The sequence below is a fragment of the Aulonocara stuartgranti genome, assembly GCF_965226115.1.
Source record: "Aulonocara stuartgranti genome assembly, chromosome: 23".
Taxonomy (NCBI): Eukaryota; Metazoa; Chordata; class Actinopteri; order Cichliformes; family Cichlidae; genus Aulonocara; species Aulonocara stuartgranti.
This window is the reverse complement of record NC_138958.1, coordinates 53,349,309-53,364,969: the sequence shown is the minus strand read 5'-3', so window position 1 is coordinate 53,364,969 and position 15,661 is coordinate 53,349,309. Positions and strand designations below refer to the sequence as shown.

The following is a 15,661-nucleotide window of genomic DNA, read 5'->3' as shown; positions in this document are numbered from 1 at the left end:
GATAGGGTGAGAAGTTCGGCCATCCGGGAGGGGCTCAGAGTAGAGCAGCTGCTGCTCCACATCGAAAGGAGCCAGCTGAGGTGGTTCGGGCATCTGACAAGGATGCCCCCTGGGCGCCTCCTGGGTGAGGTGTTCCAGGCATGTCCCACCGGGAGGAGGCCCCGGGGCAGACCCAGGACACACTGGAGAGATTATATCTCTCGGCTGGCCTGGGAACGCCTTGGTATTCCCCCGGATAAGCTGGAGGAGGTGGCTGGGGAGAGGGAGGTCTGGGCCTCTTTGCTTAGGCTGCTGCCCCCGCGACCCGGCCCCGGACAAAGCGGATGAAGATGGATGGATGGATGGATGTTTTGGTAAATCTATACGTAGGTTTGAAAGACTGCTGCTCCTCCTCCTTTTACAGCATATGTGCTTTAACTGATTCATCCTGGTGTAACCAGGTCTCTGTGAGGCAGAATACATCAATCATTCACTAACAGGTCATCAGAAGACAGAGACATGATGTTTAATTGTCCACATTTAACTGCTTCAGTCTTTGGTTCCCACAGGGTGTCACAAGCCCGAGTCAGCCGGCCTGCAGCCTGGTTCAGGTGCTCCTGTGTTTTCAACTTTTTTCTTACTTTCTTTATTGGTTTGTTTTGAATACTGTTCTCTCTCTAAATTGTGGTGATATTTTATGCTTGGATTGTTTGTGATCATTTTTGGTGGTCTGGGCCCAGACAGTCTCTGTGGGGATGGCAGGAGGCGAGAAGCTGAAAAGAGGTTTTGCATCTCTGCTTCCTGGTCTCAACTCTCAATAGTTTTTGGGGGGTTTAATAAGTTTCATCAGATTTCTAAACATCAAATGTTCTCCATCCAATCTTTCCTAATAAGAAGAATTATCTTTTCTTATTTAAGAAGACCGCCAATTGACACAAGTGGGTGTTGACGTGAATTCTGATTTTACTCGATCAGTTTCTGTCCTTAACCAGCAGTTTTGCTGGGTTTGGGTGATCATTGGCTTTGAGACTACAGTTCCTGAAGTCATTCAGTGTTGGCAGCTGTTCTGGAGTCTTTAGATACATCTCTCACTATTTATTTCCCCTACTTCTGCCAGGCTTGTTCTTAATTGTGTGGCTTCCTTTGAGCATCTCAATGATACTTATCAGTTCAGCTCTTGACACTTGGAGACATTGCGATACTTTTGTGTATCCATCTGCATGTTCATATTTCTTTTTCTAAGCAAGAGCAAATACAAAACCTGAGCGAGGTTGTTGTGTGTGTGTGTGTGTGTGTGTGTGTGTGTGTGTGTGTGTGTGTGTGTGTGTGGATAATAGCAAACACTGAAATACATTTTTTGCACGCAACAATGAATTTTGTTCACTCAGCTTGTCTTCGCTCAAAATAAATTTCTCCTCAAAACGCAGCACTTGTACTTGCAAATTCTTTTCACGTGCGCTCAGAGTAGTAACACAAAAATAACACCATAGGCCAGTATGTCCCAGGCTAACACACAGACAACCATTCACACCTGCCATTGATTTGGAATCACTCATAAATGTGGATGCATGTGTTTGACTGCGGGTGGAAGCTGAAGAGAGCATCTGCTCATGATAAACTGATTATTATGTTATTATATGTTGTAAAGTTGAATATTTTACTTTACACCTATTACTGAAATGCGTGTTCTTAATGTTTTGTCCCCAGTGCCAACATACAAATGTTTAGGAAGACACTTTGTGTAAGTAAAAGCTTTATAACAGCAGAATCATAGCAGAGCTGATCCCGTTAGAAATGCTTCTTATAAAGTAAACGAGTCATTATAAAAAACCTGCTGAATTATTTTATTTTCTATTGACAACAGTAAGTGACTAGACTGAGTTGGTAAAGCTTTGTACTGTCCCACTGTGAACCAGCTGGAGGCTGGAAATGAAGAAGCATGAGCACACCTCCCAACACGGCTGCTTGTGTGCATTTCCCCCACATCCAGCTGCACGAGTTTCTCAGAAAAGTCAAAATGATTGTAGATGATTTGCTTGAGTTCTTATTATCCAGCTGTGTTTCACCATGTCTGTGTTTGTTTACACAGGCACATAATGTACAGTGTAGCACACTAGTGCTGAAAAGACTGGTTATTTTTTATTGCTAAATCCAGCAACAAATAAACATCGTTTTCACGTAATGATGGAACTATTTTATCTTTCATTTTCTTGCATGCTGATGATCTTATTACCTATTAATCCAAGTCTGGGGCATTCTGTTCGGCCCAGAGGAAATATCACCCTGACTTTAACTATGATGTGTAAGTATGTTTGCAAAATCCCTTCTGGTCTCTACTTGTTATTCTCAATAACTCACTTCAGTCATAGCGCTGAATCGATGCTTTTGACTCTTATTACATGAAGGGCCAACTCGCATAAAGCAATGTCCAAAATCATTATTCCTGACAGTGGCAGAGCTGAACAGCCAGAGGTTTACAGGGAAAACCTGCTTCTAACCAAATAAATCCTGAGAAAACTCTAATAAGAGACTCAGGGCAGTAATAATTCGCTTATTTTTCTTTTTTAAATCTTGCATCTTATTTTAGGTTTGTGGGGGCGCTGGAGCCTGTCCTGCTGTCATAGAGAGAAAGCACACCAGTCTATCACTGAGGCAGTTAAACATGCTCACATTGACACTTACATGCGTTCAGTCCCTAATCTCTTTCTCCTTTAACCCACAGTTCAAACCATTCCAAAATAGTCATGCACAAATTATTAAATAGGACGTCCGTAACGTATACGCATTTGTACTTTTACTTGTTTCGTGAGCTATATTTAAGAAGACTAAAATTATTCACATAAATAAATGTTTTGTCATACTGAATTTAAATGTGCAGATGATGTGAATATGAATTGGTTGGCTACCTTTGTGGCTTACTTCCAACTATTGTATAAATAGAAAATAAAATATAAAAAGATGTATCAGAATAAATATTTTGTGCACTCTCCTCGAGTTGCAATGTTAACTACTATTTGTTTTATTTCATCAAACCAAGTTATTCAGCAAATTTAAGGAAGTAATTATTTTCCCATTTTCTAAAAGGTAAAAATAAATAAATAACATAACTTGGTACTAAACCTTTTTTGGAAATTATACCAATATATATATTAAAGTTTTGGAGAACAACTTTTGGAAATTAGTATCACTAGGAACTTTCACTCCTCCTCGTTTTACACCGAGGCACTAAGCTGGTACACCAGTCGCCTCAGAACTACTATAACTACTTCCGGTAGTTATTACCAAAGTAAAATATGTTCAAGCTTCTTATACGCTCTCTAAGTCAGTTAAAATGTTAACACCGTCGATGGCAGCTGCGATGACAGGGGGGAAGTTAAGTACGCGGCGTGTTTCCCATTAAGGAAATACCAAAACCTTGTTTGAGGCAACATGTTCAAAGGAGAGAAAACACTTTTGAAGGCAAAACAGAACGATTTCCGGTGTTAGCTTGGACGACTTGACCTACATTGCACGCTCTCTAATGGAAATATCAACACGAGGGAGTTCGTGTAAGAAGTGGACTTAAAGTTGGTTCGGCGGTATTAAAATGGTTGGGAAGATAAAATATGTTCGGCAGAAGCTTCACCACGAGGCCGTAAAGGTCGATGGGCCGATCGGCTTCGCGCAGCACGGCTCACTGGTGTCTTCTACTGTACGGAAGGATCCTGGTGAACTACTCACAGCAAATCTAAGACTGGGGAGCAAGCCTCACAGACAGGTGTGTGTTTAAAACCATGGACATAACGAACAGTCCAAATCCGTCACTGCCACTTTCTTGGGACGGACGTGACAATATCAACCTTTACCTGACTGAAACTCTTCATATAAGCCATTCCTCTGCAGATGATCTGTTAGCTGGTTGACTCTTTCAAGGATGTTTGATATAAAGGAAGGTTGGAGATTGGCCTATAATTAGCTGAGACTGCTGGGTCTAGAGATGCTTTTTGAGTAAAGGTTTAACTACAGCCAGCTTGAAGGCCTGTGGTACATAGCTGATTATTAGAGATAGGTTGATCATATTTAAGATCGAAGCATTAATTAATGGCAGGACTTCTTTGAGCAGTTTTGTAGGAATGGGTCTAAAAGACACGTTGATGGTTTGGAGGAAGTAATTACTGAATTACTGAGTAACTAATTACCAGCTCGAGACCATTACACTTAGAGACAGACAGAATCACACATTAGGCTCCATTCTAGCACAAATGTGGTGGATAGAAGTCTTTGAGTTATAGATGCACTTTCAAACCCTTGCAGGCGCCTGCGTTGGCATCCTTCCCCTCCAGTGTTTTTGCTGGCACCAAGATCTCTCCTGAAGCTCTGGTACAGACACTCAAGTTTGATGAAGCTCCAGATGTGCCCACACCTGTCACGAAAGGTAAGAGACGTTTGTCCATGTCAGTGTGATGGCTTATTTGATTATTGTATTATGACCCACAGAGGTCAGTGAAGCAAATTAAGGTATCAACTGTAAAGACGGTATAAGTGTGGCTCAGGTCTAAAGCTGCACTGAAGCACACAAAGCTCTGTGTCCTTTGCTTCTGTGCCTGAGTCTTAACCTACATGTAAATAATTCAGAAAATGTATTCCTAATCGGGTAAACTGCTACAGTTAAATGAAAACGATTCATTATTTATTTATATCAGTGACATTTGTAAGGTGTCTGATAGGGCTGGGCGATATGGCCTAAAATTCATATTGCGATATAATTTGAAGCATGTGCGGTAACGATATATATCACGTAGGGGTGCAACGATACACAAAATTCACGGTTCGGTTCGGTTCGATACTTTGGTGTCACGGTTCGATATTTTTTCGATACAAAAAAAATGTTCATGCCTTTTTAATTTGTCATTTATTAAAATTATAAATATATATTTTAACTCAAAAGTACAGTTTTTAAATTTAACCCTAACCCTTGTGCGTGTTTTTTATTTTGACAGCGAATGCGCACCTGCGGACCACTTATGTGCAGCCCTGGTTATTTAGCTCGTCATATTGCAGCCACAGAAATTATTTTGTCCATGAAACCATAAAGCTGCACTTTCTTTTTGCCTTATAGTCTCATTTGTCATAACTTCTCCGTTTTGTGGTAAGTTTTTCTTTGGCTGTCACTTCTTCACCCTGACCTGTCTTATTTGGCTCAGAAGAAATGAAATATATATCCTCAACCTCTCACATGTTTAAGCTGCGGGAGATTTCACTTGTCATGTTTGCATAGTAAGCTAACGATTAATAAGACGATGTCAGAGGAATTGGTGCACAAATTATCATCACTCACAGATCAGTGCTGTCGCTCTCTATACACAGTTCGCGCGATTGCAAAGTGAAAGCAAAAAAACAAGCGCAAATTCAAACGCGACTTCAATATGTCACATATTGACAGTGGCTCACCGATGCCAATGACATAATTACCCAGCTACATTTCTGAAAGAATGCAAAAGCATTGATATATATTTTTCCTACAATAGCCCGACGGGCAGGGAAGAGATAGATTTTGGTAGCCCGACTGAAAAAAATCGCTAGCTCCGGGACGTCGGGCTAGCGATATTGCGAGCCCTGTATCTGATTGAGGAATCACTCATCTTTGGAAAAGAGAGTTTATTACAGAGAAATGTCTCTTTCCAAAATAAAAGCTATACTATCCGCTTCTTCTGGGCTATATTCTCAGCAGCATAAGGAGAATCATGTGCTAACAGCTGTCTAAATGACTCGGCTAAAGTTAGTAGCATGCTTGTTGTTTTTGTCTTTGCACTAGGATGATGTCGGCGTAAATGTGCAGTCATATTCGTTGTGTTCCCACTAGTGCTTTCAGGTTAATCTCGTTGAAATGACCTTAACGCCACAACACGGCAAATCTCCGTTAACGAGCTACCGCCGATCGCCCCGTGCATGGGGCTAGACGGCCAACACGTTAATGAGCTAACTGCGCTAACACACTAGCTCCCACCCATGTAATTGAGCATTGCATGGCACATCCAACATACTGTTTTACTTTAGTCCATGACTCGCTTACCTTCAGGGTCATATGTCACATGAAAACCAAAATAATTCCAAACGCCAGATCTGGAGAGCTTAACTTCTGTCTTGCTAGCTTGCCCTGCGCTCTTCCTTCTGACGATGCTGTCTGTGTTGAGCACTCAGTGGATCTGCGCTCGACAGTGCAGCCTAGGCGGAGTAGTCGAACGCAGATTCACTGAGCGCTCAACACAGACAGCATCGTCAGAAGGAAAGTTGATAAAATAAATTACAAATGTTGTATTGTTCGATACATATGCGTACCGAACCGAAAGCACTGTATCGAACGGTTCAATATCGATACGAATATCGTTGCACCCCTAATATCACGATATACTCTTTTCTTCTGTATAACATATTTTTCACACTATAAGGCACACTTTGGTAAGCAGCACTGCTTGATGGATCGTCAGAGCATTACGGCTGCTGTAGTGAGGAGCTTCGCGAAGTAATCTGGGTCCAAAACTCCGTCAGTTCAGGTCCCAAAGTCAAACGAACACTGAGAGTTAAAAACTCTCTAAATTCTTTCATCTTTAATTAAATCATCAGCGTTGCTGCTTTACCAGGTCTAATAATTAAGTTTAACATCCATGAAAACAGAATTTATGACATTTAACAGAGTTAGAAGTTAACAGGAAGTTAGCTCGCTAGTTTCCACCTAAACATTTCATAGCATGTTCTGACAGAGAGATTTTTAATTCAAACGTACAGCTCTGCTGCCACTTCCAACATAAATGAAGACAGAAAAATAAACAGCAGTGATGTTTGTAGCGTTACTGAAGTTTGGCTAGCTGGTATATAATGTTGTGCTACGTGATTACTAGCGACACAGCTATGTTAGCATAACATTAGCACAGTGAAGCTGGAGGATGAAGCCAACTTTTTCCACTCGATAAAAGTTAACGTGAGGGATTCTGGTGGTCAGGGACAAATGCAGTCGCATAGCAGGATGCTGTACACGGGGCAAACTTCAGTCAGGAGAACAACTGAGATTATTCATCCACAATACGAGGTTAGTCATTAATATACAGTAACAACATGGGAACAGAGCAGCTGCAGAGAATTCAACATTAATGAATCAATGTTACGGAAGTGGAGGAAGCGCAGTTTTTGGCTTCCCCCATATTTCAAAAGTGCTTCATCTCTTTGCCGTGACTGTCGGCCGCCATCATTTGCAGATGATAATGGTTTTAGCCGCTGCCATGCTTTGACCAAAACAGGCGCAGCTTGATGACATCATCAACATGCGCTATCGCGATAGAGCGGTATAGTCAAAATCTCTATCGTTGGCCAAATTTATATCGTTTCTATCGCCCACCCCTTGTGTCTGACTTATTAAAATGAGTGTTATTAAAATGCTGATGAGAGAAATATTTTGTGTTTGGGACCTAACAGAGCTGCTCGATATGGTTACTTAAGAAATGTACAAAATTTTAAAAAATGGTGTGACAGGAACAAACTATGCTTGAATCTCTGTAAACTGTTGATGTGATTTAGAAATAAAATGAAATTCAGTCAAGTTGTTGAGCTGACTGAGTGTCTCTCTTGCTCAGCTGTGAAGCCAGTTGCAGTTAATCTTAGGTTTATGTGCTCAGGCCCCGGAGTGTAAATGCTGGTTTTCACTCAGTGTTTTGATTTTATTTCAGCATTTGAGAACAACAGAGAAAAAGCAACAACAGGTAAGAAGACTTCAGAATCTCTGTAATTTGAGAATAGAGCAGTTTCAAGTTTGAACTGTACAGAGGCAGAAAAACAGCATAATTGTGTGTGTCTTTTAGGGCTGCCACGATTAGTCGACTAGTCACGATTATGTCGACTATTAAAATCGTCGACGACTGATTTAATAGTCGACGCATCGTTTGAAGCTTTGTAAGATCACAAAGGACGCAGGAATAAGTAGCAGGATTTAAGAGTGTAATAACGGACTGAAACAGAAGATGGCAGCACTGCATGTACAAGGATGCCAGCTGCCGTTAAACCCCGAAGAAGAAGAAGAAGCTGTGTCCCAGAATTCATAGCGCGGCCCAGCTCAGTTTCCAACAATGGCGGCAGCTAGTTAGTTTTAACTTTACTCTTATTATTCTTTCTGGGTCACAAAATAAACGTTTAACATATTTTCAGGCCAGAATGTAGCTGTGTAAACCTCAAATATCTGCTCAGTTTATCAGGACACCACATATTTTCAAAAGCGCTCCGACGTTTTCGGAGACGTCTGTTACCCACTAGCTCGATAGCGAGCCGGGGGCAAGGCTAACTAGAGCCGTGAGAACACCGGACTCCTGGCAAATCTTTTTCAAACCCACCGCTGTCTTTCGCTACTCAGGTTAAACATGATATATAAGTCACTTAGATAACTTAACAATGTTATTGTTTGGCTTTTTTTAGTATTTTATTTGTTCCTGAGTAAATCGGTTTGGCTGAGATTAAAGTTTTTGCACAGCTAAAACTGTCAAGCAGACAGCTGATTATCAGAAGTGTGAGACGCTGGAGAATATACTCCGGTGTCCTGTTATATTTTAGATAGCAAGGAGTTTATTAAACTTCACCGAAACAATCTGCAAATTTCATTAAAAATTAATAAACTATCATCTTGTCTTTATTTTTAGTTAGCACAGACCTTAAACACTTAAAGCTGTAAGCTAATGATAGTTATATAAGACCAGATGCTGCTGGTGCAATAAGCTGTAGTTTTACGTCCAATGGATGATGATCTGATTAGTCGACTAATCGCAAAAATAATCGGTGACTAGTCGACTATCAAAATAATTGTTTGTGGCAGCCCTAGTGTCTTTAATGAGCCTGTTTTGGTTCTTCCGTGTATATGAAGGCCTCCATGAAACTGTTGAAATGCTCGTCACTACTTAGAGTCGTCTAAAGCAGCTGCAAAGCTGTGATGTGCTGAACCAGTCTTCTCTCTCCCTGCTGTGGTGTTGTTTTCTCATTTGCCTTCAGCTGTTCGATATCACTTACTCTGCAGTGTGTGCGGTGTGGTGGATGTACGACGGTTAGGTGGAGAACTCGTCTTCTGCCCACCTCAATCACAGAGATCCATTTCATCTGACAGTGGAAAAATGAGGCTCCCAGTGGGAACAGTGGTGGTAAAGCATGCCCCCTGCCTAACAAACACACTGGAAACCCCCACCTACTTGTGAAAGATTGGATTTCTCCACCTGTGCTCACAGTTGTAGCCAGTGGCAGATGCTTATCTTTGCCTGTTCTGTTGAAACACTTGTGTTGTTTGGTGCTGTGCTGGTAGATAAAGGCCTGCTAGGATGTCTGCACTGTTCACAGTGTGGAGATAACATGCCTGTCTGAACAACACTGGCTGACATACAGTGGGGTAAATAATTATTGGATGAGCAGCAGGTTTGCACACATCTCAGGGGGGATTTTGGCCCACTCCACTTGACAAACAACTCCATGCTTCAGCTCCCTCCACAGATGTCCTGGAGCATTGACGTTTGGAGACTGGGGAGCCTTTAATGGGCCTCTTCCTTAGCCTGTCTGTTGTTGCCTTGGTTGGTATTTTGTCTCTCCATTACATTTAAACATGATAAAAATGATAGACAGCTCATTCTTTGTAAGTGAGCAAACGTACAAGATGTTGAGTTAGGCATGTCTCCCCATCGCTAGCTTAAACAAGTCCTTGGCAGTTCCTGTTATATAAAATATATAAAAAAATTCCCCACTTGCCCCTGTGGGCGGTCAATCCTTCAAGCTCGGGTCCTCTACCAGAGGCCTGGGAGCTTGAGGGTCCTGCGCAGTATCTTAGCTGTTCCCAGGACTGCGCTCTTCTGGACAGAGATTTCCGATGTTATTCCCGGGATCTGCTGGAGCCACTCGCCTAGCTTGGGAGTCACCGCACCTAGTGCTCCGATTACCACGGGGACCACCGTTACCTTCACCCTCCACATCCTCTCGAGCTCTTCTCTGAGCCCTTGGTATTTCTCCAGCTTCTCGTGTTCCTTCTTCCTGATATTGCTGTCATTGGGAACCGCTACATCGATCACTACGGCCGTCTTCTTCTGTTTGTCTACCACCACTATGTCCGGTTGGTTAGCCACCACCATTTTGTCCGTCTGTATCTGGAAGTCCCACAGGATCTTAGCTCGGTCATTCTCCACCACCCTTGGGGGCGTCTCCCATTTTGACCTCGGGACTTCCAGGTTATACTCGGCACAGATGTTCCTGTACACTATGCCGGCCACTTGGTTATGGCGTTCCATGTATGCCTTGCCTGCTAGCATCTTGCACCCTGCTGTTATGTGCTGGATTGTCTCTGGGGCATCTTTACACAGCCTGCACCTGGGGTCTTGCCTGGTGTGATAGACCCCAGCCTCTATGGATCTTGTGCTCAGAGCTTGTTCTTGTGCTGCCATGATTAGTGCCTCTGTGCTGTCTTTCAGTCCAGCTTTGTCCAGCCACTGGTAGGATTTCTGGATATCAGCCACCTCCTCTATCTGCCGGTGGTACATACATGCAGGGGCCTGTCCTCCCATGATGGTTCCTCGTCTTTTTTAATTTGCTTCGTATTTCGCCGCATGTCTTCACAGAACAAATGTGGACTCACTCAGCCTTAATGTTAAACAAGAGGGAGTTGTTATGGAATTTAAAACACCAACATATAGTCAGTAGATTTTATTTAAAAGTGTTTATATTGACAGAATACTGCATCTCTAATGTAATTAACCCCAATATGAGCAGTAGTGCACCGTATACCAGAACACACTGACTGGGTAAAGCTGCCTGTGTGGGCGCTTCATGGGTCAGTGTTGACCTAGCTTTTACTTTAGTGCTGGGCACTGCTATGATTTAAAAAAGGGACGTAGAGCAAAGAACAGCATGTTTGAAGCTGCTGCTAAAGCATGGATCAATAAGCTTCAATATATTTCTGATGCTGTTGCAGCTACAGGGACAGGACTGCTCAGAGCCTCTACAGCCTTTTGTCTTCACTCTTTCATTTCCAAAAGGAAAGAACTGTGTTTCTACGTTGGGTTAACCCTGCATGGGTTTTGGTCCTGACACATGCACGGAGTGTCAGCGCTGGTTTATGCAGCACGAAGCTTTGTTTTCTGTTCACGAAGGAAGGTTTGCAGCCATGATGAGTCACATAAAGCTGCCTCTCATAGGCCCCTCCCACTGTGCTGTTATATCGACTGATATTCCTGTTTGTGTGTGTTTGTGTTTCTACAGGCACAGAAATCAAGAAAATGCAGTCAAAGAAAGAAAAGATGAAGGAGAGGAGGGAGCGGTGGCTCAGCAGTGAGTTCACATGGACACAACAATGTAACCTGCTCTTATTTAGTCTGGCAGCTGTGGTTCAGTCGTACAGCTCCATTTCTTACCAAAAATCTCAGGCCAACACGTATTTTCATCTAAGTGAACAGTCCAAACACACTCTGGAGTCTGCCACGTTGGGACCTGTGTTCATTCTTATTAATGTAATATTTTTGTCAGTGTCACTTCACTATTACACTGTTTTAATTACTGAGTTAGGGTTAGTTTGCAGGGAGGCTGAGGTGAAGGTACTGGTGTCTGATCGCTCTGTGCTCGAGCCCCACTGTGGTCCACAAACTCTTCAAAAACATCAGAAACAACAATGGCAGGTTTCGATCTGCCGTCCAGAGGGACCTGTGTACGGTCCAGGTGTCGCATCAGTGCTGCTAGAACTGAAAGCTCATGAAAAAACAGTCGGACGCGTCGTTCTGTGGAGAAGGTGAACCCGTCACACTCCACTCACCGTGGACACGCGTGTTTGGAAACTGTGTGTTTGTGGGATCTTAGTTGTTTTCATGTAACACAGATTATTAAAGGTTTTAAAAACGACATCTTCTTCCAATCAGGAATCTTCTCTCCGTGATCATTTCAGCTAATTGGGATTAGCCTGTAACAGTAGCCCTGTGATGAGCCAATCAATTCGTCAGTAACACAACACGTCTCCTCTTCAGGCGTATAATTAGTTACTAATGGCTTCATGTCTCAGCCCTGCTGAAACCCTAAACCAGCTCCACAGTGGATCGTCCCAGTGTTACAGTCTGGGCTCCACTGGCCAAGGACATCCAGCTTTCACGTTAAATGTACAGCTTGAATGGACACGTTAGGGAAAGAAGATTCATTTCCAGGAATTGCTAAACTTAAAGTAATTCTGATGCTTGGGGAGTAAGAAGTATGGTAAATGGTCTGTATTTATATAGCGCTTTACTAGTCCCTAAGGACCCCAAAGCACTTTACATATCCAGTCATCCACCCATTCACACACACATCCACACACTGGTGATGGCAGCTACATTGTAGCCACAGCCACCCTGGGGCGCACTGACAGAGGCGAGGCTGCCAGACACTGGCGCCACCAGCCCTCTGACCACCACCAGTAGGCAACGGGTGAAGTGTCTTGCCCAAGGACACAACGACCAAGACTGTCCAAGCCGGGGCTCGAACCGGCAACCTTCTGATTACAAGGCGAACTCCCAACTCTTGAGCCACGATCGCCCCTGTAATATGCAGTACATACTTTAATGGTTTGTTTCCACATCACTGGGGCTCAGCTGTTTGACAGGAGAATGAATCCTGGTACTTGGTCGTCAGCTGTGGAGAGTTTAGTTGGCATGAAGGTTCCTTTGGGATCAATACTTCTTATTGTTTTGGTAGACACGCCGCTCATTTTCACTGTGATGCCAGAAAATAGTTTGAAAAGAATTAAGTGACAGTAAAATGGATAAAACCCTCCTGTTAAAGTACCACAGAGGCTTTCTTCATGTGCAACGGTCTGCATGTGTGATGTCACAGAGCTGCCATCACAGAGCGGCTGAGAACGCCGTCGCTCACAGGTTCGGCTTGTTGTTGTCAGCCGTCCCTCGTCTTTATTCTGTAGTCTGCAAACACTGTCTGCGTGTGTTACTCAATGTAACATCTCAGTTTAAATCAACTTTGACATGTTTAAGTTCACATGTGAGAGATAACGGTGTCATTGCACAGTCCTACGTGGTACAATAGCACAATGACACTGATAACTGTCCCACGACGGCACATCACAGTAACTTCAGTAATAAAATGAAGAAGAATAAGTGTATGTTATATAGAAACCTCACATCTTGTACTGACATTTCCTGTTACTATATGTCTCACTGTAATAATTTCGCTGCTGTTTCTCAGAGATCAGCTCCATTAAGCAGGCGAAAGAGCTCCAAGCAGCCGAGGTCCGGAGACAGGCCACTCCTGTAGTGGGAGACATGAGGCCGCTGGCTGACGCCTTACCGGATCTCTCTCAGCTCATCTCCCCAGCTTCCACAGCCCCCGTCGCTTGCCGCAAAAGCAGGAAAATCAAAGTGTAAGTGCCAAGGTGACCGCTGAGCAAGCCAGGCATCAAGTGTCAACATGACAGTTGTTGATTATCAAGTGCAGCGTCCCAAAGTGATCCCGTTTCTTTTGTCCTTGAAGACAGCAAATCAGGACTAATGGCATGTTTGTGGCTGATGAGGCTTCATCTACTGGCTGCTCTCACTTGTGTTCGCTGTCCGTTTCTTAATGACCAAATATTTTAGTAGAAATGAGCAGAGGTTGGAAAAATGAGCTTACTTTGGGCTGATCAGGCCAAAATAAGACGTTTTATTTCAATAATAAAGAGATTTTCTAAGCTTAACTGTTTTCCGCAGGCGTGTCCATCAGTGCCTGCTATACTGACACAAAATGAATTATGGACCATCGCACGAGCACCACTGTTTTACTGCTGACACAGGCCTGCACTTACATCTTTTGCTGGACTCGGATGAGTCGTCAGTCCAGTCAGTTTTTTCCATTGTCACCATGGTTCACCACAGTCCTCAGAAACTTTGTCATCTTTGTACACTGATGTGCTGGTTTTCACATCTTTAGTCTCAATCACTTTCTTTGTATTTTAGAGAATTTGTACTTCACTTTGTTCTGTCGTGTTCATGATGAGTGACAAAAAAAACAAACCTTGAACTGTAAATTTGTTATTCAAGCAGCAGTAATCAGGCCTGGGTTCATCTAGGTCAAAGTTCAACTTTAACACTATTCAGTAATAACAACAACAATGATAAGAAGAAGAATATCAAAAGCAAACACTAAGTGATGCTTTCATTTGGATCAGTGTCAGATATCTCCTAAGTACAGTCAGCTGACTCATGACCACAGGTCTGTCTGAGAGAGGGAACCTTTAGTAATTAAATGAGCTTCAATGTCTGTCCTCGTCTGTCCCCATATGTGCCTGTCCTGCCCCCGCTGTCCCTGTCCTGTCTCTGTCTGTTTCCATCTGTCCCTGTCCTGTCTCTGTCTGTCCCTGTCCTGTCTCTGTCTGTCCCCGACTGTCCCTGTCCTGTCTCTGTCTGTTTCCATCTGTCCCCGTCCGTCCCTGTCCTGTCCCCGACTGTCCCTGTCCTGTCCCCGACTGTCCCTGTCCTGTCCCCGACTGTCCCTGTCCTGTCCCTGACTGTCCCTGTCCTGTCCCCCGCTGTCCCTGTCCTGTCTCTGTCTGTTTCCATCTGTCCCCGTCCGTCCCTGTCCTGTCCCCGACTGTCCCTGTCTGTCCCCCGCTGTCCCTGTCCTGTCTCTGTCTGTTTCCATCTGTCCCTGTCCTGTCTCTGTCTGTCCCCATCTGTCCCTGTCCTGTCTCTGTCTGTCCCCATCTGTCCCCGTCCGTCCCTGTCTGTGCCCATCAGCTCCATTTCTTTTTCCTGGCCTACGTCAGATGTCTTGCAGAGTTTGGGTGGAGCTACCTGAAGGAGCAGCTTCTCCCACAGACTGTGATAAAAACATCTTTAGTTTGATTTACACTCTGTGGTCATGTGACCACCACATACTGATGTCAAAGCAACATTAAAGTAGTGACTGCCTGATAAATAAACCCCGCAGCGTTTCCCTGCTGTGTGGAAGACCAGTAGGAGACACCATTAGAAGAAACTGTCCACTGTTCTTGATGTGTTAAAGTGTCCCCATGTCTCTGTCCGATGTCCTCCCTTTAGCCCGGTGAAGAGACCAGAGCCCACAGATTTCAGTCAGATGAAACGCTCACAGAAACGCAGACTGCTGTAAGAGTTTTCTTTCTTTCTTACAGTGATTGAGAGCCAGACTACACTCCTGTGTGGAAATCCTCTGCCACTCTTCTTTATTGTTTTTACAGGGAGACTGAGACCAGCAGGTTCAGCAAAGCAGTAAGGACGCTCTCAGGTAAAACCAACCCTCTGGCTGATATCGGTGAGCTGCTGAGGAAGAAGATGAGACAGGAGGAAGAGCAAAGCTGCGTTTAGCAAGATCCCAAAGCTGGACTGTGGGAGGCTGAAGAGTATCCACACACGAACATTTCTAACTGTCAGCGAACAGCAACAACCCTGATACCTGTGAGTGACACAGCAGGGTTTCTCTGAAATAATAAATCACAACATTCAGACCCAACATGTTCTGTTTCATTTCTCCTACAAGGTCACAAACTTTAATCACTGTGTTCATTAAAAATAATAATAACATCCCAGGATGTGTACTTTCAGCTGCTTGCCTGTGAATAAGGCCGTGACCTGACAGTAGTGTTCAGACTGTCACCACATGTACATACCTCTAACATACAGAAATGTGGATGCTTCTGATAATTCCCCTTTCTCTCAGCCTGGTGTGT

General features: G+C 43.6%; 1 protein-coding gene across 1 annotated transcript; it reads left to right on the top strand.

Moving 5' to 3' along the window:
* The first annotated feature begins 3,217 nt into the window (after positions 1-3,217).
* slx9 (SLX9 ribosome biogenesis factor) lies at positions 3,218-15,444 on the top strand. Its single transcript, XM_082523487.1, has 7 exons — positions 3,218-3,736; positions 4,273-4,393; positions 7,680-7,712; positions 11,227-11,295; positions 13,186-13,360; positions 15,015-15,080; positions 15,173-15,444. Exons 1-7 carry the CDS (start codon positions 3,566-3,568, stop codon positions 15,297-15,299), a joined length of 762 nt encoding a protein of 253 aa, XP_082379613.1. The 5' UTR covers positions 3,218-3,565; the 3' UTR covers positions 15,300-15,444.
* Positions 15,445-15,661: the final 217 nt, after the last annotated feature.